Here is a 26,853-nt window from a genome sequence, read left to right on the forward strand (position 1 = left end):
ATCTTCCCTCACCAAATGACTCCCCAAATTTCCCCGCGGACCGGGCCTTGCTGGTACCCTCTCGCTCCATTATGTTCTTCAATTAACGGTTCTCTTAGCTTGATAAAATGTTACCATCTTCCCATAGTTCATATCTGAATTCAAGGCAGCTGTAGCGGCCTCATTGATAACCAAAGGGCTAAGGCCCTGCACAAATCGGCGCACTCTAACCTCCATAGTAGGCAACATAAAAATGGCATATTTAGACAGACGCGCGAACTCTATGTGATACTCCCACACACTCTTACTTCCTTGCTTAAGGTTCTCAAACTCTGCGGCACGAGCTGCCCTAGTCTCAGCCGATAAGAAATAGTCCATGAAAGCGTCAACAAACTCACTCCACCTCGCTGGAGAGCTCCCCTCCTCCCGAGAGTCCTCCCACAACTCAAACCAAGAATAGGCCACCCCTTTCAGGCTGTAGGCGGCCAACTCCCCTCCCTCTGTATCAGTAGCGTGCATAACCCAGGGAGTTTTATGCATTTTATCAATGAATTCCTGTGGGTCCTCCTTAGTATTAACACATGTGAACACCGAAGGATCCAACTGAAGAAACATGTTCACCCTGGAACCACTAGAATCCCCTTGTTGGTTAGAAGATGTGGGTGCAACATTTGATCTCTAGGCTTGAGAAGCCACTATCTGTGTCAGCATCTGGATAGCTCCCCTAAGATACCCGTCCGAAATACTAGAACCAGAAGCTGGGGCTGGAGGTGGGACCGGAATATCAGTTGGAGGAACCGCTGCACCCTCAGTAGGTGTAGGAATTAGTGTGGCCTGGTCAGGTGTAGTGGAATCGGGCAGTGTAGCAGTCGAGGGATTATCCCCACCCCTCGGGTATTCACCAGCATCACCAAATAAAGGGTCAACTGCCACTCCTAAGGTGGGATTGGCTCCTTGTCCAGTTCTTGCTCTCTTCTTAGGTGCCATGTACTGAAAGTTAAAGGAATGCATGAGTTAGAGGAGGAACATTTTCACAATCAGTTTCATAGCATGATCCAGAATATCAAAGAAGGGTATTATTCCTAAATGTCCAAGTAGCCTCCAACTTATAGATGTGGTCGACAACACACAGATAAAAAGGATTCTACTAGACACGACTCCGAGACATCCTAGGACACTTAAAAACCTTAGGCTATGATACCAAGTTTGTCAAGCCCCAAATTCGGAAAGCGCGACTAGCGCCCAACCGAGTAAACCTGGTCAAGCAAGCCTGTTAGATGCTTTTTACCCAACGCACACATGATCAAGAGAAGACATAATTTCGTTAATTAGACAGTAGGGAGATCATGTACACAATACTAAATCATTTCATTAGTTACTCCAATTTTAAGTCTCAAAATACACACTCTTATAGTTTGAGTGGAATAAGTCATCAAAACACAACATAACTTGTTTGACTTTTCTAGTACCCATGTACAACCCACATAGTGTCTACGGAGCCTCTAAAAGATACAAAAGAGTGTTATGATAGTGCAGGTAACAAGGTCCCGGCTATACCTCGAGACGTGATAATAATATGAATAAAAGATACAATACGTGACCCCGGGATGAAATGGGGATCACCAAGTCTGCTGGGAAAAGGATGTACCACTATCGTTGATCAACACTGCCTGCTATAGAACCACATGCATCCATTTAAAGATGCAGCGCCCCCGGCAAAAGGGACGTTAGTACAGTCGAATAGTACTAGTATATAAAACTAAACACCATCTCAATAGAATAAATAATAATACAAGGGGGAAACATCTAAGAATTCAATAAGAGTTTCAAATAATACTAAAACATCAAGTTAAGGATTACATAAGTTTTCAAGTCAATTTACATGTGCCGATATACCATAATTCACAATACCACCGTATTCTTACACGGAGTCCGATCACGACCCGATCGTCTAGGTCGTCTTATTTGAGACATCAACCATAACAACAATTTTATTATAATTTCCACCACAACCACCACTATGTGTGCGGCATGGCGTCCGATCACGGTCCGATCGGCTAGGCCGTCTCACCCGAGACATTGCCTTTTTCAGTCAATCATCTCACATCATACTTCTTTCATATCCTTTCGATTCATGGGCACTAGTGGCCACAATTATAAAGTCATTCTTGGCACTTGGCCGTATTTCATAATTCTAGCTCCCCTTTCAACATTCAAACATCATTATCATTATCAACAAAAATAAGTCTTCCCATTCAAGACATTAAATTCACATATGAGCAATTTGGGAATCTTAGGCACATAGAGGCTTTTCATACAATTTGGCACAACAACCTTTATTTCGATCTTGACTTAAAATCTTAATATTTTTAACACATATTCCATATTTTGAACACATCCTCAATGATAAGGTGATATGGTGAAGCATTTACAATACATATTGAGCATATATACTTCAACACAAGCACATTCGGAATAGCCAATTCTATTATGATCAATTTTGGACTTACACCAATTACATGAAACACCGTGGGATTCAATTATAAGAAGAAGGGGGTTTAGCCAGTATACCTCAATTGATCTTCCTTTAAACTCTTAAACATTCCAGAATTCTTAGCAACTTCGATCTATTTTAGAAATATAACAAGTTGGACTAAAATTAGGGAGATGGTTATGATTCTAGCTCATTTGAGCACATTATCAAACACTAGGTGTGCATTAAGGCCCTTTTGTGAAAGATTCCATCATTCCCCAACCCATTCTCTACCATTTTTAGCTCACAACCTTCCTACATTCTTCGATAACACATGCATGCAAGATAACAACTCCCATACCCAAGAACTGTCTTGTTAATTACCCATTCTTATATAAATCTCGAAATTAAGGGCTAGGGTGTATAATCTTACCTCTAGGATGAAGACCTAGTGAGTTTTCCTTATTAATCTTCAAAGATTCAAGCAAGATTTGAAGAACAATCATTGAATATCACTCTCCCACTCTAGGGCACTCCCTCACCCTCAAAATATCAAACGATTAGCTCAAAAGTGGTACAAATCGTCTATTTAACGAAATAGGGTCGGGTTATAAAAACCCAAAAATGAAGCTTCGAAACAGGGTATGCGGTCGCATATGCGACTGCATAATGCTTATGCGGTCCGCAGAATAAGCCGCATTATTGCCCTCCAGAACTGGGAAAATCTTACTTGGTTTGCGGTCATTATGCGGCCCACAGACCTGTTCTGCGATAACATAATGCGCCGTAGAACCTTCCTCTGAAAAATCTCAAAGCTGCATAACCCGCGAAATGGTTTTGCGGTCGCATAATGGGCCGCGAAAATGACATAAAAATGGCCCAAAAGACTATCTCAATCTGCGATCATTATGCGGTCTGCAGAGTGGTTCTGCGGCCGCATAGTGGGCCGCAAAAGTGCATTTCTTCTACCCAAATTTTTTTTCTTTACTTTCAAGTGCATTGTTCAACCCAAAAAGTCCGAGCCGCGGTTCGCACCATGAAATATTATTTTCCTTTGCAAAATCTTACGGGGCCTTACGGAAATAATAGTCACCACCTCGCCATGACCGTTACTCGATTTTTGGTGTTTTAGGGCCATAAAACTAGAATTCTGCTTTATTCCCAAATTTTCGTGTGCTCCTTCTGCATGGGCCCGGGCTGCCGGACCCAGACCGCCAATTTTTTTGCTGGATCATCAAAAATGACCTAAGGAATAATAGTCACCGCCTCGCCATGACCGTTACTCATTTTTTGGCATTTTAGGTCATAAAACTAGAATTTTGCCCGATTCCTAGATTTTCGTATGCTATAACCTACGCCTTTTGCATGGGCTTGGGCCACCGGACCCGGATCGACTAAAATTTTGTCGGACCATAAAAAATGACATAAGGAATAATAGTCACTGCGTCGCCATAATCGTTCCTCATTTTTTGGCGTTTTAGGACCATAAAACTAGTATTCTGCCTGGTTCCAAGACTTTCACGTGCTATAGCCCACGCCTGCTACATGGGTGTGGGCCACCGGATCCGGACCACCTAAAATTTTGCTGAACTATCAAAAACTACCTAAGGAATAATAGTCACCGTCTCTTTATGACTGTTCCTCGTTTGTGGCGTTTTAGTGCCATAAAACTTAAATTTCGTCAGATCCCCAGATTTTCATGTATTATAGCCCACGCCTTTGGCATGGGCCCGAGCTACCTAAAATTTTATCGAATCGTAAAAAATGACCTAAGGAACAATATTCATTACCTCGCCATGACCGTTACTCATTTTTTGATGTTTTAGGGCCATAAAATTTGAATTTCATCTGATTCCCATATTTTCATTTACTATAGCCCACACCTTCTGCATGGGTCCGGGCCACCGAACCCGAACCTCCTAAAATTCTGTCGGACCATTAAAACGGCCGATGGAACTATAGTCACCGCATCGCCATGACCGTTACTCATTTTTTGGCATTTTAGGGCCATAAAACTGGAATTTCACCCGATTTTCAGATTTTCGTGTGCTATAGCCCACACCTTTTGCAAGGGCCCGGGCCACTAGACCCAGAACGCCTAAAATTTTGCCGGACCATAAAGAGCGACCTATGGAATAATAGTCACCGCCTCGCCATAACGTTTCTCATTTGTTGGCGTTTTAGGGCCATAAAACTGGAATTTCGCCTGATTCCCAAATTTTCGCGTGCTATAGGCCACTCCTTGTGCATGGGCTCAGGCCACCGGACCTGGACCGCCTAAAATTTTGTCGGACCATCAAAAAATACCTAAGGAACAACAATCACCGCCTCGCCGTGACCGTTACTCGTGTTTTGGCTTTTTAGGGCTATAAAACTGAAATTCGACCCGATTCCCAAATTTTCATGTGCTATATCCCACATCTTTTGCATGGGCCCGGGCCACTGGACCCAGACCGCCTAAAATTTTGTCGGACCATAAAAAATGAACTAAGGAACTATAGTCATTGCCTTGCCATGACCATTCCTCATTTTTGGAGTTTTAAGGCCATAAAACTTGAATTCCGCCTGATTCCCAAATTTTTATGTGCTATATTCCACGCCTTCAACTTGGGCCCAGGCCACCAGACCCAGACCGTCTAAAATTTTGTCGGGCTATCAAAAATGAACTGAGGAACAATAGTCACCGCCTCGCTATGATCGTTCCTCGTATTTTAGCGTTTTAGGGCCATAAAACTTTAATTCTGCTCGATTCCTATTTTTTCGTATGCTATAGCCCACGCCTTATATATGGCCCGGGCCACCGGACTCGGACTGCCAAAAAATATTGCCGGACCATCAAAAACGACCTAAGAAACAATAGTCACTGCCTCGCCATGATCGTTACTCATTTTTTGGCGTTTTAGGACCATAAAACTGGAATTACGCGTGATTCTCTAATTTTTGTGTGCGCCTTCTGCATGGGCCCGGGCCAGCGGACCCGGACCGCCTAAAATTTTGTCGGACCATAAAAAAATAACCTATGTAATAATAGTCATTGCCTGATTATTATTCCTTAGGTCATTTTCGACTATTATTCCTTAGGTCATTTTTATGGTCCACAAACTTTAGTAGATTCAGAGCCGGTCGCTAGAATTCATACAGATTGCGTGGATTACATCATAAGAAAATCTAGGAATCGTCTTGAATTCCTATATTGTAGCCCTAAAACGCCAAAAATGAGGAATGGTCATGGGGAAGTGATGATTATTATTCATTAGATTATTTTTATGGGCTCGTAAAATTTTAGGCGATTCGGATCCGGTCTCCCGAATTCATGCAGATGGCGTAGACTATAGCACACAAAAATCTGAAAATCGTTTGGAATTCGTGTTTATGGCACTAAAATGCCAAAAAATGAGGAACAGTCATGGCGAAGTAATGACTATTGTTCATTAGGTCATTTTTATGAGCTCTCAAAATTTTAGGAGATTCGAAGTCGGTCGCCTGAATTCATGCATATGGTGTGGACGTACATGAAAATTTGGAAATCGTCCTAAATTGTTGTTTTATGGCTCTAAAAAGTCAAAAAGAAGGAACGGTCATTGCGAAACGATGACTATTGTTCATTAGGTCATTTTATGGGCCCGTAAAATTTTAGGAGTTTCGGGGCCGGACGCACTAATATGCAGATGGCAGCAAAAGAAAATTCGAGAATCGTCTTGAATTCCTGTTTTATGACCCTAAAATGCCAAAAAATGAAGAACGGTCTGAAAATTGTTCATTAGGTCATTTTTATGGGGCCATTAAATTTTAGGAGATTCGGGCCTGGTTTCCCGAATTCATGCAGATGGCGTGGACTATAGCATACTAAAATTCGGGAATCGTCCTGAATTCCTCTTTTATGGTTCTAAAACGCAAAAAATGAGGAACTGTCATGGCAAAGTGATGACTGTTATTCATTAGGTAGTTTTTGGTGGGCACACAAAATTTTAGGAGATTCGGAGCCGGTTGCCCGAATTCATGCAGATGGCATGGATTATAGCACACGAAAATCTAAGGATCGTCCTGAATTCCTGTTTTATGGCCCTAAAACGCCAAAAAATGAGAAACGGTTATGACCAAGATATGACTATTGTTCATTAGATCGTTTTATATGGGCCCACAAAATTTAAGAATATTCGGAGACGGTCGCCCGAATTCATGCTGATGGCGTGGACTGGCACACGAAAATCTGGGAATCGTCCTGAATTCCTGTTTTATGGTCCTAAAACGCCGAAAAATAAGGAACGATCATAGCGAAACGATGACTATTGTTCATTAGGTCTTTTTTTATGTGCCCGTAAAATTTTAGTAAATTCGTGCTAGCCAAAATCTCTATCCAGCCCCAAAGACTTAAATCTAGTAATAAGAACCACATGATGTATGCATTAGATGTACATTACGGGTCCGAACTCTACAATAGACAAAACTCTGTAGTTAAGTAAAGAATGATTAACAGTAGCCAACAACTATCAATCATCGAGTTTCTAGCAGTACTTAATGGTATGATCAGTGGTCAAGTGAGCACAGTTATTTGTAGGAGTGTTCGTTGGTCGGTACGGTACAATATTTAGACATTTTAATTTGGTATTTTCGGTATTCGATTTCTTAAAATGCAATATCAATACCGTACCTAATTAAATTCGGTATGGTTTGGTTTTTCTCTTTTCGGTTTCGGTTTGGTAACTTCGATTTATTCGGTTTGAATACTAACTAGTGCATAGAAGCACATACTGTAATATTCTAAATTAAAGTACTCAAAAATACAAAACTAAAAATATTTGTTGACAAAAGTTTTGTCTAAAACTAGCAAATATCAACCCAGAGAGAGAAAACTATATATAAATGAATAAATTTGATCATTAGAAATGTCTTGTTACTTTTTAGAGTTAACTGATGAACTTAGAGAATAAAGAAAAGTAAAATTTTAAATTTTTATATTTATGTTATAACTAATAATATGTGTATTGTGTAATATAATATATATTTCGGTACAGTATCGGTATTTCGGTATTTTATTTTAAAATACCAAATACTATACCTAATACCAATATTTTTTAAAACTTAAACCAAATATCAAAATATTGAATATCAAATATTAAAATTTTTGATTTCGATACGATAATTCAATATTTACCAAATTATACACCGTCCTTGATATTTGATACTTATAGTGATAGGTGCAGCTGCACAGTGAAATAACACAAACTAGCATGGACACATCCGTCATACAAAAAAAAACTGACGCTACCTAAAAATAATCTTATTTATTATTTCCTTTCTAATTTTCCAAAGGATGCAAATTAAATATAAAAAAATAACGACACGTGTGTCTCAATTATTAATCTAGTACTAGTACAACCCCTAGAGAATTCTTCTATAATAAAGAGTGACACGTTCAGTACGTGTTCTACTCATCTTCAACAAACATCTTCAGTGATTTGAGTTTCTTCCTTAAACTGTAAAAATGGAAACTAAGCCTACAGAAATCAGCAGCTCCAAGATGTTTGGAGGTTACAACAAGAGATACAAACACTTCAGCCCAACACTTGGTTGTTCTATGAATTTCCACATCTTTTTCCCCCCTCCTACTTCCCCTTCTCACAAGTTCCCTGTAAGTTTTCCACTTTTTTATCCATTTTTTCAAGAACCCGTTTTTGAATTATCGATAAATTTATTAACAACCATCTTGGATTTATGGGTTTTAGTTGCAAAGTTTCATTTTTTAAAGCTCAATATTGGAGTAAGATGGGCCAAATGTGCCTGAATTGAACAGTATGATAGTAAATGATTTATGTGACTGACCTCTAGGATAATTCTTGCTGAATAGAATCATCTTTTAACTACCCATTGATTAATTAGCAGCTAGGATTTATGGGTTTTACTTGCAAAAATTCATTGCTCTTAATTTATATTCTCAGTCTTTTTGTTGCTTTCGGGTCTTTCGGAAACAGTCTCTCTCCCTTCTTGAAGGTAGGGGTAAGGTCACATACTATCCTCCCCCAAATCCCACAAGATCCTCCCCAAATCCCACAAGACCCCACTTGTGGGATTACACCGATTCTGTTGTTGTTGTTGTTAGCCTTTTTGTTGCTTTGTTGCACTAGTCAATGTCTTTGATTGATCTCTTCTTGTTACCTTATCAAGTGAATTCTTTTGTTAGTCTGTTCTTTTTTCTTGTTTTTTTGTATTTCGTCCAAATTTTTCTGACGGGTTTTGACAGGAGATGTAGTTTAAGAAAGAAAGAAGGATTTTTACAGACAGTTGTGTTGTTATAAATCATCTTATTAATTGTAAAATGTGAATTTTAAAGTTAAATTGCTTCTCAATATGGAAATGTGTCATTCCTTTTGGATAGACGAAAAAGGAAAGTGTGTTGCATAAATTACGACATCGGTAGTAAGGTTTTTGCTAGTGTATTATTTAGCTCAGAATTGGACTGAAATGGGCTTAAATAGAATGGAATGATTATTAAATGATTTATGTGACTGACCCCAACTAGCTTGTATTGAGGCGTAGTTGATTGATTGAATGTGTTCTTGATCCATTCACTTGGAATCAGTTTGATGTTTGTTTTTCTCCATTTGTTAAGTGGTAGGAGTGTATTTACAATTATTTTATGTGGTGCTATGTTAGCTGATGCCACATTGATTTTGTTTCATTGATGGACCTGTTTTATGTTGGTTATGAGTGTAATCATATTGGTTAGCTATGTTTACGGATGTTGTATGGCTGCACCAATTTTTAGGTTCTTTACTGGCTCTCTGGCTTAACTTGCACGGACGAGAACTTTATAGCTAAATCTGGTGCTCAACGTGCTGCTTCAAATGAGGGTGTTGCGCTGATTGTTCCTGATACATCTCCAAGTGAGCTTCTTGGCTTATTTGAAGTGTTTATTGGCTTTTAAGCACTTTTCTAGTTTTTGTGGTGTTTGGCAATGATAAAAAGTGCTTAAAAGCACTTACGTTTAGGCATGAAAAGTACAAAAATAAGCCATTACCAACTTTTGGCTTTTGGTTTTTAGCTTATAAGCTACTTTTTAAAAGTCAATCCAAACACCCTCTAAATCACTATATGATAGAGGTCATTCATTTTCTAACACTAATATCTTTTAGATGATGCTATACTTTTATTTGTGATTGTCAATGAATACAAATTTAAAGTTCTTACCTGGTTATTACATGTTTTGAAGCTTGTCAAGGTAATACAGAATTTGACTATACATGAATACTCGGAAAAGAAAAAAAACAGAAGCATTACTTTTACTTAAAATGTAATGCATTTATCCTGCTATTAAAATTGACTTTTGTTATGTTAAAGTTCATAGTGGAGCATGAGCATCAATAAGCTGCACTTGACCTAGAAGAAGTGTGTGCTCCATCTCCCGCTCTTTGCTTAATTCCCATTGGGCTTTTTTTTGGGCGTTTTTCACCTTTTGATTTTCTTAAAACGTTGTAGTTAAACTTTCCACATAAACTGGGAGGACTGGGGGTTTTACAAAAGAAGTGCTTATTTCTCTTTAAAAAAAATGTTTATTTCTTTTCCCTATATTTCTTTAAAAAAAAAGAATCTTGGATATTGTTGAACAAATATTTGTCTAAATATGGATGTTCTGAGCTTATGCCTAAGAATGATCTAGTGCTTTGACCAGATTTGTTGCTTGTTGCATCTAAGCTGTTAGATGAACAAGTCAACAGGGAATCATATCCTATTGAGAAACCCATTTTATTTTGTGTTATAGTATGTTTAGTCAGATAAAATCTATTGGTGAAATGTAAATTTGGATCTTTGAGACCTACGCTTTGTGCTAGTTAAGAAATTACATTTGTGAGGAACGGGATCATGCCATCCTAGTTTAGATGGTGGGGCCCAAGGGGTGGATTGTTGAGTATACACCATGTAGTCATATCACTTTTGTGCTGGAGTTCACCTGTCCTGAGCAGCAGACTATGTAATGAATCACAGAGCAGTAGATGTAGTCCTGTTGCAATTTAAACCTTATTAGTCAACTAGGCAAATCTTGAGTTAGGTGATGAGGCTGCAAGCTCTCATATATGTATGTGTGTGTGTAACTAAAACTTAGCCTTCTATGTGATGGTAATTATCTTAATCAAGCTATTCTTATTTCTTACTTTTGTACATATGGGCTATAAATCTAACTTGGTATTGCCTGTTCTTATTACAGGAGGCCTGAATGTGGAAGGAGAGTCAGACAGCTGGGACTTCGGTGTAGGTATGTGAAAAATATGTGTCCTTATCGATATATATAAATGATTGACAGGGAGTACATACTTATAAAGAGTTTGACATCTGACGACCACACAGACCATGTGGGAGTTTCAAGGCTTACCTTATGATATGTTTCTTCATGTCTGCTCTACATGTTTTCCATTGATGAATCAGTGATGGGGATAGTAATATGGACAATTTGATTTGTTCGCATATATTAGAACTCCCGCCAATATGATTTATATGCTTCCAAATCCTGTATTTTTCCCCTTCGTTCCCAAAGTTCAAGGAAAAAAAAAAAAATACTACTAGAAACTAACAAGAACGGCTTGTCTTGGTGTGGACAGCTTTTGGCCTATATTGGTTATTGATGCCAACATCTCTCTTTGTGCCAAAATTTGTGGTTACTTAAACTAAAAGACCTCTAGAATCCTCACCTATAAGATCAAGCTTGAAAATGCAATAGGATCACTTGTCATGATTCATGCAACTTCCACTTATACTGATATTTTGATGTCATTGCATCTTGTAGCCTGTTGACCGAACTTTTCCTTTTCTTAATCAATTTCGTTACTCTTCTACTAAGGCTTAGGCTTGTTTACATCATGTATTGTCTTTTCTGATGTACTTTTTTGTTCCCAATATGAACTTAACATTTGCAACCCGAAGAAGCTTGACTTACGATAGATTATGTGTAACACTGGGAATAAAGGGTTCTAATTTCCTTAGAGAAAAGTGCCTCACATTTCCTTTTAAAATGCTGTTATGCTCCATTCAGGAAATAATGGTCAACCATACTATCCCTTAATTTTCTTACACCTGAATTGCTTTTTCAGAAGGAATGGGTTATTTGCAGTGCCATCTAAGTTTATGATAACTCTTAGCTGAGATTCTTTGTTTAAATTTTCATAAGCTGAATTCGGCAACGTATGAGAAACTTCAAATTTATTTTTTGGAATAGGTGCTGGTTTCTATCTAAATGCTACACAAGAGAAATGGAAGAACTGGAGGATGTATGACTATGTGGTCAAAGAATTGCCGACACTTCTTCTTGAAAACTTTCCAGAACTTGATACATCACGCGCATCTATCTTCGGTCACTCTATGGGTGGGCATGGAGCACTGACAGTCTACCTGAAAAACCTGGATAAATATAAGGTAGTTCTCTGTGAAAATTATGTCTCTACACATGAACTGAATTTTTGCCAGCAGCTGACTGATTTTATTTGCCGCTGAATCCTAAGGTTTGAAATTTTGAATATTTAAAGCTTCTTTAGACCTTTAGTTTTCATATGAATTCATGTGAGCATTCACACGAAGCATTTTGCTTGTTTTCTTTCCAGTCAGTATCTGCTTTTGCTCCTATTGCAAATCCGATCAACTGTCCCTGGGGCCTGAAGGCTTTCACAAACTACTTGGGTGAAAATAAAGCTGATTGGGAGGTATGGTCTTGAAGTTTTGCTGCGTAAAACTAGACATTCTTGATGTGTCTTCATCTTATTGGGATGTTAAATTCTGAATATGCAGGAATATGATGCTACCTGCCTTGTATCAAGGTTTAACAATGTCTCTGCTACCATTCTTATTGATCAGGTACGGCTAAATCTCTAATATAACAGATGATTTTCTCGAATTGAGCCTTTGAATAGTTTGTTGTTAAAATGTATCTCTATCTTCTATTTACAAAGTTATCAAGGGACATGAGCTTCCTGCAGTTGGTCATAGGCTTTAATGAGTACAATTGGGAAATAGCATCTTGCTCAATTCTGTTGCGTGGAAGTCTTCCACCTTTACAAGTCTATTGAAAAAGAAAGGTCTCCCATGTCTATGTAGCTTCTCTTGCTTTAGTCTTATCTAAGGGTGGCAAGTGGGCCGGTCCAGGCCCGGGACTGCGGGCCAAACGGGGCAAATGGGCTAGGACCGTTTGGCCCGGTTTTAGTGAGCCTGTGCCGGTCTCGTGGGCCGGTCCTATGCTTTGGGCCCGCCAGAGACCGGACCGGTCCCTTAGCGGGCCAAACGGTCCCAACATCTATAGTCATTGGGCTGTCAAAAATAGCCGTTGGCTATTTTTATAAATAGCCATTTAACCCCCCAACTTTGTTTTAACCCCAAACTTTTTATAATTACACTTTTCCCTATTTTCAACTATAAATACCCCTCATTCTTTCATTTTTCTTACAAAATCATCAATCTATCACAATCTCTCTCTAATTTTCTTCTATAATTGTTACTATTGCTTACTTTATTGTAACATGAAAGGACCAAAGTATGGTACTTTTTAGCTAGTATAAATATGCGATGATGGAAGATCAAGTTTTAGCTCAACTCAGATTACAGTTTTAACTAATTTCCCACTCTTAGATATATTATCCTCTCTATCGGCTAGCTACACCAGTAACATAGCTAAATATAATGTCGCTTAAAATCACAGCAGAGAATTTGGCAGCTGGTGACCCCATTAGCCATATTATATATAGTATAATACGATATAAGATTGTATATCTTTTAGCTCTATATATATCGATATAAGATGTATATATAGTATAGTATAGAATATATAATATAGTATAGTATAGTATATATACTAAATGTATAATATATAAGCTATATATATATACATAAGATGTATATATAGTATAGTATAGAATATATAATATAGTATAGTATAGTATATATACTAAATGTATAATATATAAGCTATATATATATATATATATAGCTTATATATTATACATTTAGTATATATACTATACTATACTATATTATATATTCTATACTATACTATATATACATAATAAGCCATCCAGATCTAGCTAAATTTAGCACCCTTTTGTACTAGAATTCTTTCTAGAATTCTCTATTCCATGGATTCATAAGTGGACTCCGGAGTTGGGATTCACTGAATAACAAATTATCTTCATATGGAAGAGAGACAATATGCTTTTTTCGATTCCAAAAAGCACTAGGATGATCATCACAAATATCAATAGCAATTTGTTCGGAAATCAATTTAATCTTTTCCTGTACTTTAGTGGATTTTAAAGTATCAAATATATTCATACTAAATAATTCTAATCGTAAAGAATCAATATGTCTTTGTTTCATATCAATTAATGCATTTATATCTCTAGTTACGGGATCTGTAACAAAAGTATAGCTTATTTTTTTATCCTAAAACCTTTTGAGTCTATGCTAGTAAAAGGATAAATAGCGTTAATAAAAGGTGTTCCAAGTATAATGGGAGGACATAACTGGTTTTTGACCAAGAAAAAGAAATGAGAAATGCAGACTTTATTCTGACAAATACTCGTATTAGGCAATTTATACTTTATATCTAAAGCATGTCCTGATGCAGATTTAACCATATGAGTAGTTTTTTGAAAATATTTAGTAGGTACTAAACTTTCTTGAATGCAGCTAATATCAGCTCCACTATCAATCATAGCAATAATAGAAAAACTATTATCAATTAAAATAGTACATTTAATATACCATTTATGGGCAGTAATAATTTGCATCATTCCCAAAAACATATCACGTTTAGGATCAAGACTAATAGGTTCTTCCTCAATATCATTTTCAGAAATACCTTTGTTTTTATCATTAGATTTCTCAGCTGGAGAATTGATTTTCTCAATCTGAGTAATCCTATGATCACAAATCATTTGATTTTGTTTAAGAGATTTGATCTCTTTTTTTAAATTTTCAATTTCAACCTTTAAATCGTCGAAAGAAGAATCTCTTGCTGAAGTTGTATTTTTAGTTATAAGACGGTTATTAACCTCTAATAAAGAATAAGGCGCAGAATATTCAAATTCGTTTTTTAAGTTTTCAAAAGGTTTTGAAGAACTTGAACTACTTGCAGCCAAATTTATAATTTTTTCTCGAAGTTTTTCATTAGTAACTTCTTTTAAAAGTTCTATCACACTATCAGAGGTGATAGTTTTTATATTAAAGTCTTGAAATTCTAGTATCACGTTCTTCCTTAGATCTATATCTAGACCTCTTTTTCTTATATGGACTATCAAGGTTAGGGTATCTATGATACTTGTGTTTCTTCTTCTTACTATGAGCAGAAGTCTCGGGTAAACCGAACTGGGTACAAAAGTCTCCTAATTGATATTTTTCCTTAAGCTTATCTTTCTTAAGCTGTGTAGACAATTTCAACTCATTACACAAGTTTAATCCTTTTTGTGTGCATACTCCTATCAGTTTTCCATAGGTATAATCCTTATATGGAATTTCACCGTAACTATCCCTTCGAGTTTTTCTTACTCTTTCAGCAAATAAGGAGGGAAGGCCATCTATAAACTTAGCTTTCCAATGTTCATAGCTATTTTCGGGTAATTCCATAACCCTACTCATAAAGGTATCTTTATACCATCTAAACTCACCTAAGGTCATACATCTAAGACCATTTAGTAGAGTACGAACTGTCTCATACTGATTGGTAAATCTACCATTGAAATGTTCTAATATAGTAAGAATAAGGGTATAAACAACATCTTCTCTATTTTTCACTAGAGTCATGCCTAAGTTATCAACTCCTTCGTCAGTGGCTATTGCATTAATAACCGAAGCCTTTTCATCAACAGTTAAATAATTATCCCACCAGCCACGAAGTAGGCCAGTAAAACCTGTAATAATCATTTTGCAAATAGTTCTATCTGTATTTTTCACACTTTTACAGATAGTTGCATACATAAGCATTGTATGCATAAGAATAGTCAATTGTCTATCAGTCAAACCATCAAGATTCCATTAATAAATTTCGGAACCACTATAAGACGTATTAGTCTGATTCCAATCTCGTTCTTCTATTAACACATCTTGAGGAGTAGGACGATTATAATAATAAGTTTGCATCTTGGGTTTATCAGCATACATATTATTCTTTTTGGGATAACCTCTGAGTTTATTAAACTCTGACCAAATTTCATTTTTATAATCAGAATTGGTTTCTAATTTATCAACAATTTTTTTTGATAAATCAATTGTTTTGACATTTAAACCAGATAACTTTTTATCAAGAAGTTCTTCTAAATCATTTAACGATTTGAATTTAAAATCCTGAATCTTAGGATGTCTTTGAACACGAGTAAGAACAATTTGAGTGTCTAATTTACTTCCAGAAGTAGAAGCAATATCAATTTTGTTAGTACTCATTCCTTTTATCAAAACTGTTAATTCGTCAAGTTTTTTATCAAGAGAATTTATATGTTCACCCAAAACTTTGATATATAAACTCAAATAATTATTTTGAGAAATCAGTTTATTAATTTCGGTGATGCTGACTGCGGCCACATCTTCTTCAATAAATTTTTGAAATGCAGTGAAAGTAATACCTGTATTATTAGGTAAAACAAAAGGTGCTTGAGATGGGTATATGGTTTTTAAAATATTACCACTCCCATCTTTATAAGATCTTTCTAAAACCTTTATGTATAATGGTAAATAGGTGACTATAAACCAGGGAACAAAATACATAATTTGATTATGTAAAACACGAGTTTTTTAAAACTCTTGTGAAATATTATTCAAATCTTATTTACTATAAGTGTCAAAAAACCAAGTTTTAAACCGGTTCCATTTATCACTAAAGAAATCCTTTTGAACATATTTTCTTGCCTGTGATCCTGGACTAAAATCAATTTTGTGAGGAATCATTTAAACTTCATTTGGGTCAAAATCCATTTCGGATGCAGAAGGAATATCCTTATCAAAAATATTATCATTATCCTGAACAATATTTGTTTGAGGGTTAATTTTAACCCCTTTCAACAGGCTTATCACCAATTTTAGTAGAAATAGTGTGCAAAGATGCAGCACGATTTCGAGCTGGTCCATAGATTGGTTCAACAAGAGAAATATGTTGAATAGCAGGCAATAATTTATGATTAGAAAATGAATGCCTATTATAATTAGGACTAATAGCAGGCAAAAGTTTATTATTAGAAAATGACTGCCTATTATAAGTGGATCAATTATCATCAAATTGAATGCAAATCCTACCATCTAGATTTTGAGTAATATGAGAATATTCAGTATTAGTGACAGCATTTGTTATTTGACTTGGGGATATAACTGAATCCAAAGTCCAAGTAGTTGGGAAATTAATTTCTTCCCACTTAATAGGTCTCCGCGTGGTGACCTTAGACTTTGCAAAATTGGTTCCCACCAATATAGTCTGATCGGATGTATCATATAATTTACATCTAGGGTTTAACGTAGATAGTAATTTAAAATAAATTCTATACGATAAACATTTAAGTTCAGATCCAGGCGCATAATTATAACCATACGCTTTCACATTTAATGTCAATGCATCAAGTATATTAACATCAGAAAGAGATAATTAAAGATTGGGTTGAGTATTAAAATATACTGGACCATAGGCCACAGTAGATTCAATCGAATCTAGCATCTCTAAGAGCCGCCAAAAATGTCTCTGGTAACCCTTTAAGGGTTAATGGTTTAAAAGCAATTTGAACCATACCAACATGCAAATAATTATACTGATTTTTATATAAATCAACATCTTGTTTGTTTAACAAACGAATAGTCTGTTCAGACGAGTTTAAAGCTAAAGATTGCTCAATAGTTTTTACCAGTTGTTTTGAAGATAATTTATCAAACCATCCATAATCATAAATTATTTTTTTCGGGTCTTTAGGAATTGTCCATTTATTTAACAAATCAAGATGCATACATAAGCAAAATGATTAAATGTGGAAAATTTGGTTACGGAGGGATATTGAAACAAATAAATCCCAATGATAATTGTGAATACTTGATAAGATTTCACTTTGGAAAATGGACTGAAGCCCAGAAAAAATATGCTACTGTGGCTCATGAAATGTTAACTATTGTTAAATGTGTTTTAAAATTCCAAGATGATTTATACAATCAAAAGTTTTTGATAAAATTTGACGCTCAATCTGTTAAATATATGTTTAACAAAGATTTTAAACATGATGCCTCAAAGTTAATATTTGCAAGATGGCAGTCTTAATTAGCCCCTTTTGATTTGAAATTCCGTATAAAAAGGGAATTGATAACTCTCTGCCAGGTTTCTTATCTCGTGAATATTTGCAGGATGGATCCTCCATGGGTCAGAGGTAGAGGTAGAGGAAGGGGAAGATCGTCCCCACATTCCCAAGGGAGATCATCTCCGTCATACTCTCAAGGATCGTAATACGGATCCTCATCAAACTCCCAGTTATACAAATGGGAAAAAGAAGTTTAGTAACTGAGAAGATATCTCTCAAAGGCGAATCTTCGTCAGGTGGGATAATTCATCTAGAAGATATTCCAGAAGATGGTCCGTTATACACGTACACTTGCAAGCATATTTGGCTGCTCAAAAGTAAAGTGATACTTTTGCTTCAATTACCAAAGAGGACATTAAGTCCTATGAAAAATTGCTTAAAAAAGAAATGATATTTCTTTTAGAAAATACTGAGATTCAAAGGAAAGAAAGCCATGGAAGATATTACAAAGGTACTTGATAAATGGATTATATTATCCGGGTGAGTCATACAAAACCCGTTCTTAGTATGAGACTATTCTCGCCAGTACATGCAGTGCAGAATTTCAGCATTTTTCCGGTTATAGCACGGACGAGAATGTTTATAACTTCTCAAAAATTATTATCAAACAGATTATATCAGTTGAAGATTGGGGTATATCTACAATGAAAGAAAGGCAGATAAGCCTTAACAAATCTCGTATGAATTTTACTTATTGAGATTATATCCAAGCTTTTGATAAAGTGCTCTATTATAATAATGATAGACATAAGTACACTTGGTTCATAAAAGTATGTGCACAAATATTTACTGAACCGATTCCTAATTGGTTTTTAAATTGGTGGTCATACCACGGTCCAACAGCCAGAATATTACCTGATCCATTTCTTATGTTATACAAAGAATGGACAAAAGTTTCACCAGATTTAAATGAGTTATACCACACAGATCATATCGGTTATTTAGAAAAAAATCACCAAATATATTTCTTTCTAGAATTCTCTATTCCATGGATTCATAAGTGGACTCCGGAGTTGGGATTTACTGAAGAACAAATTCCTTGTTTATACAGGACTTTTTATAATAATTTCTGTGATAAATTGATAAAAAAAGATCCCAAAACAAAGATGTTATACGGTCAAGAACTCTTGGATTCCATTAAAGCAAAAATCCAAGAATATTCCAACAAACCCCAAAAGGAAAAAATTGATGATAGCTCAGCTCGGCACATTGCCAGAAAAATCTCTTTTCAAGGAGATAAAGATGAAATGATTAATGATTATCTGGAAGAAGTAAAAAGAAATCTGCTTCGCTCCATCAACCAATATGAAAAATCTGACACTTCGATGCAGAGTGAGACTAGCAACGATGATATTGCGGATGATTCTCAACCTATTGAATCAGAAAAGATATTATCTGATGATGTCATACAAAGTGCGGAAGAATTCCTCCAAAGGATGAAGGAATTAGAAAAACAACCTGGACTATGATATTTGGGACCTACAGCACAGTGAAGCCGCCGGGCACCAGGGTATCTATGATACTTGTGTTTATAGAGAATTCTAGAAAGAAATATATTTGGTCAATTTTTTCTAAATAACACATATGATCTGTGTGGTATAACTCATTTAAATCTGGTGAAACTTTTGTCCATTCTTTGTATAACATAAGAAATGGATCAGGTAATATTCTGACTGTTGGACCGTGGTATGACCACCAATTTAAAAACCAATTAAGAATCGGTTCAGTAAATATTTGTGCACATACTTTTATGAACCAAGTGTACTTATGTCTATCATTATTATAATAGAGCACTTTATCAAAAGTTTGGATATAATCCCAATAAGTAAAATTCATACGAGATTTGTTTAGGCTTATCTGCCTTTCTTTCATTGTGGATATACCCCAATCTTCAACTGATATAATCTGTTTGATAATAATTTTTGAGAAGTTATAAACATTCTCGTCCGTGCTATAACCGGAAAAGTGCTGAAATTCTGCACTGCATGTACTGGTGAGAATAGTCTCATAGTAAGAACGGGTTTTGTATGACTCACCCGGATAATATAATCCATTTATCAAGTACCTTTGGAATATCATCCATGGCTTTCTTTCCTCTGAATCTCAGTATTTTCTAAAAGAAATATCATTTCTTTTTTAAGCAATTTTTTATAGGACTTAATGTCCTCTTTGGTAATTGAAGCAAAAGTATCACTTTACTTTTGAGCAGCCAAATATGCTTGCAAATGTGCGTGTATAACGGACCATCTTCTAGATGAATTATCCCACCTGACGAAGATTCGCCTTTCAGAGATATCTTCTCATTTACTAAACTTCTTTTTCCCATTTGTATAACTGGGGAGTTTGATGAGGATCCGTATTACGATCCTTGAGAGTATGACGGAGATGATCTCCCTTGGGAATGTGGGGACGATCTTCCCCTTCCTCTACCTCTACCTCTGACCCATGGAGGATCCATCCAGCAAATATTCACGAGATAAGAAATCTGGCAGAGAGTTATCAATTCCCTTTTTATACGGAATTTCAAAATCAAAAGGGGCTAATTAAGACTGCCATCTTGCAAATATTAACTTTGAGGCATCATGTTTAAAATCTTTGTTAAACATATATTTAACAGATTGAGCGTCAGATTTTATCAAAAACTTTTGATTGTATAAATCATCTTGAAATTTTAAAACACATTTAACAATAGTTAACATTTCATGAGCCACAGTAGCATATTTTTGGAAGAACTTAAAAATCGATTCCTCAAGATAAAAGTATGATTTGTGATCGTACTTATATTTGATAAAGTACAGGAAAATATTAAATTGATTCCCGAACAAATTGCTATTGATATTTGTGCTGATCATCCTAGTGCTTTTTGGAATCGAAAAAAGCATATTATTTCTCTTCCATATGAAGATAATTTTTCTGAGGATGATATCCCTGCTAAATCTCGACCTTGTCAGATGAACGCTGAATTGATAGAATTCTGCAAAAAAGAAATTAGAATTCTGCAAAAAAGAAATTGATAATTTGTTACAAAAGGGTTTTATAAAACCTTTGAAATCTCCATGGTCTTGTACCGCTTTTTATGTTAATAATGCTGCAGAAAAGGAACGCGGTGTTCCTAGATTGGTTATAAATTATAAACCTTTGAATAAATATTTAAAGTGGATAAGGTATCTTATCCCCAACAAAAAGGATTTGTTATCAAGATTATATGACGCCAATATATTTTCAAAGTTTGATTTAAAATCTGGTTATTGGCAGGTTCAAAATTTTAAAGAGCAAACTTATTATTATAATCGTCCTACTCCTCAAGATGTGTTAATAGAAGAACGAGTTTGGAACCACTATTAAGACGTATTAGTCTGATTCCAATCTCGTTCTTCTATTAACACATCTTGAGGAGTAGGACGATAATAAGTTTGCATCTTGGGTTTATCAACATATGTATACTAAATAATTCTAATTGTAAAGAATCAATATGTCTTTGCTTCATATCAATTAAAGCATTTATATCCAAGTATAATGGGAGGATATAACTGGTTTTTGACCAAGAAAAAGAAATGAGGAATGCAGACTTTATTCCGACAAATACTCGTATTAGGCAATTAATACTTTTGATCTATCTCATATATACCATAAAAGTTCCTAGGCTCTGATACCATTTTAACAGGATCGAGTAGGCGGGCGGTAATCCGCCGGCCATCCAGATCTAGCTAAATTTAGCACCCTTTTGTACTAGGACATAAGAACCAAAATATACATAGAAGAATGAGATTGGAATCAGACTAATACGTCTTACAGTGGTTCCGAAATTTATTAATGGAATCTTCACACTTTTGCAGATAGTTGCATACATAAGCATTCTATGCACAAGAATAGTCAATTGTCTATCAGTCAAACCATCAAGATTCCATTCATAAATTTCGGAACCACTATAAGACGTATTAGTCTGATTCCAATCTAGTTCTTCTATTAACACATCTTGAGGAGTAGGACGATTATAATAATAAGTTTGCATCTTGGGTTTATCAGCATACATATTATTCTTTTTGGGATAACCTATGAGTTTATTAAACTCTGACCAAATTTCATTTTTATAATCAGAATTGGTTTCTAATTTATCAGCAATTTTTTTTGATAAATCAATTGTTTTGACATTTAAACCAAATAACTTTTTATCAAGAAGTACTTCTAAATCATTTAACGATTTGAATTTAAAATCCTGAATCTCAGGATGTCTTTGAACACGAGTAAGAACAATTTGAGTGTCTGATTTACTTCCAGAAGTAGAAGCAATATGCTACTGTGGCTCATGAAATGTTAACTATTGTTAAATGTGTTTTAAAATTTCAAGATCATTTATACAATCTAAAGTTTTTGATAAAAACTGATGCTCAATCTGTTAAATATATGTTTAACAAAGATTTTAAACATGATGCCTCAAAGTTAATATTTGCAAGATGGCAGGCTCAATTAGCCCCTTTTGATTTTGAAATTCAGTATAAAAAGGGAATTGATAACTCTCTGCCAGATTTCTTATCTCGTGAATATTTGCAGGATGGATCCTCCATGGGTCAGAGGTAGAGGTAGAGGAAGGGGAAGATCGTCCCCACATTCCCAAGGGAGATCATCTCCGTCATACTCTCAAGGATCGTCATACGGATCCTCATCAAACTCCCAGTTATACAAATGGGAAAAAAGACTTTAGTAAATGAGAAGATATCTTTCAAAGGCGAATCTTCATCAGGTGAGATAATTCATCTAGAAGATATTCCTGAAGATGGTCTGTTATACACGCACACTTGCAAACATATTTGGCTGCTCAAAAGCAAAGTGATACTTTTGCTTCAATTACCAAAGAGAGCAATGAGGATATTAAGTCCTATGAAAAATTACCTAAAAAAGAAATGATAATTCTTTTAGAAAATACTGAGATTCAGAGGAAAGAAGAGCCATGGAAGATATTCCAAAGGTACTTGATAAATGGATTATATTATCCGGGTGAGTCATACAAAACCCGTTCTTACTATGAGACTATTCTCACCAGTACATGCAGTGCAGAATTTCAGCACTTTTCCGGTTATAGCACGGACGAGAATGTTTATAACTTCTCAAAAATTATTATCAAACAGATTATATCAGTTGAAGATTGGGGTATATCTACAATGAAAGAAAGACGGATAAGCCTTAACAAATCTCGTATGAATTTTACTTATTGAGATTATATCTAAGCTTCTGATAAAGTGCTCTATTATAATAATGATAGACATAAGTACACTTGGTTCATAAAAGTATGTGCACAAATATTTACTGAACCGATTCCTAATTGGTTTTTAAATTGGTGGTCATACCACGGTCCAACAGTCAGAATATTACCTGATCCATTTCTTATGTTATACAAAGATTGGACAAAAGTTTCACCAGATTTAAATGAGTTATACCACATAGATCATATCTGTTATTTAGAAAAAATTGACCAAATATATTTTTTTCTAGAATTCTCTATTCCATGGATTCATAAGTGGACTCCGGAGTTGGGATTCACTGAAGAACAAATTCTTTGTTTATACAGGACTTTTTATAATAATTTCTGGGATAAATTGATAAAAAAAGATCCCAAAACAAAGATGTTATACGGTCAAGAACTCTTGGATTCTATTAAAGCAAAAATCCAAGAATATTCCAACAAACCTCAAAAGGAATAGCTCAGTTCGGCATATTGCCAGAAAAATCTCTTTTCAAGAAGGAGATATGAAATGATTAATGATTATCTGGAAGAAGTAAAACGAAATTTGCTTCGCTCCATCAACCAATATGAAAAATCTTACACTTCGATGCGAGTGAGACTAACAACGATGATATTGCGGATGATTCTCAGCCTATTGAATCAGAAAAGATATTATCTGATGATGCCATACAAAGTGTGGAAGAATTCCTCCAAAGGACGAAGGAATTAGAAAAATAACCTGGACTGTGATATTTGGGACCTACAGCACAGTGAAGCCGCCGGGGACCCCGCACAACAGTAGATATGAAACAGTGAAACACTGTTTGTACAGTAGAAACACTGTACAGGGACCCAGATTGTGGGACCTTCTTTTATTGTTTTAAGAATTGTTTTTATATATAGGTGCATTCATTTGAGAGAAGGCATCAGCCTTTAGACTCTCTCTCTTGTAATTACTCTTTTGTATCTATTTTCCTGAAGTAAATAAAATCCCCCGTTCATCGGACTCAGGCCTTGCATCCCGGCCTTAAGAGGTATTTATTTTATTTTGTTAGATATTTCAAGTCTCTTCTCTCCAGCCGTGACTATGTCCGGCTAAGAGATTTCATATCTATGTTGAATATCTAACTTCTCTCCTATGTACACCATGAAAGATCTAGCCTCTATTCAAATATAAATAGTTTATTGGCTTGGTTCCGAGATGGTGGTACAGTCGGATCTAGTACTACTCTTATTGGCTTTGCCTTAGTGGCTCCGTCTAGCAAGCCGTGGACCTAAGCCCGTTAAAGATGTTAAAAAAAGGGCGTCCTTTTTCACGGTTAAAACCGCTAGACACATGAGTTCAATAAGAGTATGTATTAGATCTGGACATGCCCCTTGTTTGGGTAAAAGGATAACCCTTCCATACAGTCATCAAGCTATACGATAATTCTTGTATATTTCGGTTCTTATGTCCTAGTACAAGAGGGTGCTGAATTTAGCTAGATCTGGATGGCCGGCGGATTACCTCCCGCCTACTCGATCCTGTTAAAGCTATAACTATATATATACATCTTATATACTATATATAAGATGTATATATAGTATAGTATAGTATAGTATAGTATATATACTAAATGTATAATATATAAGCTCTTTCTCTCTCTCTCTATATATATATATATATATATACACACTAAGTGTATAGTATATAAGTTATATAAGATGTACGTATAGTATAGTATAGTATATATATATAAGTTATATTCGATATAAGATGTATACTATAGTATAGTATAGTGTGTGTGTATATATATATATATATATAAGCTATATTCGTAATTAAATATTGAATATTAAAATTTAGGATGTTAAATAAAATTTAGGTCACAATTCTATAATAAAATTTACAAAGCATTGCCTTAGATATTTTTTTTAACATCCTTTTGTCTCTAATATCTATTTATTTTATTTTTTTTAAAAATATCCGTTGGGTCCACTTAGCCCGTTTAGCCCGCGACCAAACGGTCCCGGGCCGGTCCCTACAAAAAGACCACTTAGTTCGGGACCGTTTGGCCCGTTTAATTTGGAACCGGCCCGGAACCGGGACCGAGGCCGTTTGGACCGGCCCACTTGACCCGTTTAGGTCCGGGACCGGCCCACTTGCCACCCTTAGTCTGATAGTTGCCTTTCAACTGGAAGAAACAGAGCCCTTGGTAGCTCATCCTTGTTATTGCAAAAACAGCTAAGATTGTGACAATTTGAGAGCTTAGATTTGGCCGTACACGAAGCTTGATGGTATTGGATTAAAAATGGATGTTCATTTGACCAGTTTGAAATTTATCAGCTAGTGAGAATACGATACAGTTTAGAGCATAATTTCTCAGTTATGTCTTTTCAGGTTTCTAACAGTGTCCTCTGACCAAAGCTGCTTAGGCTAAGGAGATACATCCTGACACCTATCACACCAACACTTTTTGTTCTTTAAAATCCCATGACTATAAGAGATGGAACTACTAAGTCTGGAGATGATATAATTAATTCGTTGTGCAACACATATTCTATTTGCTTTGTGGAGGAAATAGGAAAAAAGTATAGGTTCATGATTTCGTATATTTTGAATTAGAATTGATTGTTGGGAACTTGTGACGAGGAACTGTATCTGCTGTCAAAATTCAACTTTAGCTGCGAAAAGCATTGTATTTTGAACTGCTGAAGGGGAAATAAAAGGACACCATTTGATGTATTATATAGTCTGCTCTCTGTTTGCAATAGTAGAATAGAATGATTCCTAGATAGCTCGGTATACGTCCTATATTTCCTATGAAGATATGACCTAACATACTTCTCAATTTATTTGAACTTCTGATTGTTTTATATTGTAGGGAGGGGATGACAAATTCTTGAAAGATCAATTGCTCCCACATAAATTTGAGGCGGCATGCAGAAAGGTTGGCGTTCCTTTGCTGGTGCGGTTGCAACCTGGTTATGATCACTCTTACTATTTCATTGCCACCTTCATTGATGATCACATTCGTCATCATGCCCAAGCCCTTAAGCTTTGATTTGGTTAAGCTTCTACTTCTGCTGAAGATTTTCTGGAAATGTAACGAGGGACAACTTAAGCAAGTTAATAGTGGTGCACTTTTCGTGTGGCAGGAAGTATGTTGAGGTACTTAATGAGTTGTACTATCAAATTAAAGTGTGAATTTCCTATCACATTCTATGTCTGTCTTTCCTGTTACTCTTGTTACAGTTTTTTCATTTGCTATAACTCATCAGTGGGCTGATGTAGTAGAGTTAATGATGTAGTATAAGTCTATCAAGTTTAGTGAATAGTGCAAATCCATCCTCTTAAAGCTTTAAAATTTTGATGTGGTCCAAGAACATTGAGTCCAAAACCAAAATGTGGTTCTTTTGGACTCAAAGAACCAAAATGTGTGGTGAAAAAACTGGTGACCATAATATATATATATAACTCCCTAATATAAGGCGTTATACCTTAACTGTCGTTTGTCCGTTGTCTTCGGGGTGACGAGGTGGACAATTCCTTACTCCAACTTCAAAGGAGCATCTTTGCAAGGTATAGCGCCTTATATTAGGGCGTTATATTTGAACTCAAACGGGCGGAAAGGTATAGCGTCCTAACATAAGGCGCTATACTTACATAAATAATCGGTCCCTTCCCCTTCCCGGCAAAACAGAACGGTCCCCCCACCCCATTAAAAAAAAGAGAAACATCGGTCCACACACCATTGTTAACCAAAACAAGCTCGAGTGGAGCCTACCGGTCCCACAAAGTGTAGATTTTCGGTCCCACGTCATATCTAAGGCGTTATCTCGTAGCGGGTTGCTTGTTTCGACTCTAAATCACCAAATCTTCAACTTTCCAAAAATTTTAAATC

At 35.8% G+C, this 26,853-nt stretch overlaps 1 protein-coding gene across 1 annotated transcript; it reads left to right on the top strand.

Moving 5' to 3' along the window:
* The first annotated feature begins 7,846 nt into the window (after window positions 1–7,846).
* On the top strand, window positions 7,847–26,167 carry LOC104095993 (S-formylglutathione hydrolase-like). Its single transcript, XM_070199493.1, has 7 exons — window positions 7,847–8,084; window positions 9,219–9,336; window positions 10,656–10,703; window positions 11,661–11,857; window positions 12,043–12,141; window positions 12,227–12,292; window positions 25,834–26,167. Exons 1-7 carry the CDS (start codon window positions 7,938–7,940, stop codon window positions 26,011–26,013), a joined length of 855 nt encoding a protein of 284 aa, XP_070055594.1. The 5' UTR covers window positions 7,847–7,937; the 3' UTR covers window positions 26,014–26,167.
* The last annotated feature ends 686 nt before the right edge of the window (window positions 26,168–26,853 follow it).

The sequence above is a fragment of the Nicotiana tomentosiformis genome, chromosome 4 (genome assembly GCF_000390325.3).
Source record: "Nicotiana tomentosiformis chromosome 4, ASM39032v3, whole genome shotgun sequence".
Classification (NCBI taxonomy): Eukaryota; Viridiplantae; Streptophyta; class Magnoliopsida; order Solanales; family Solanaceae; genus Nicotiana; species Nicotiana tomentosiformis.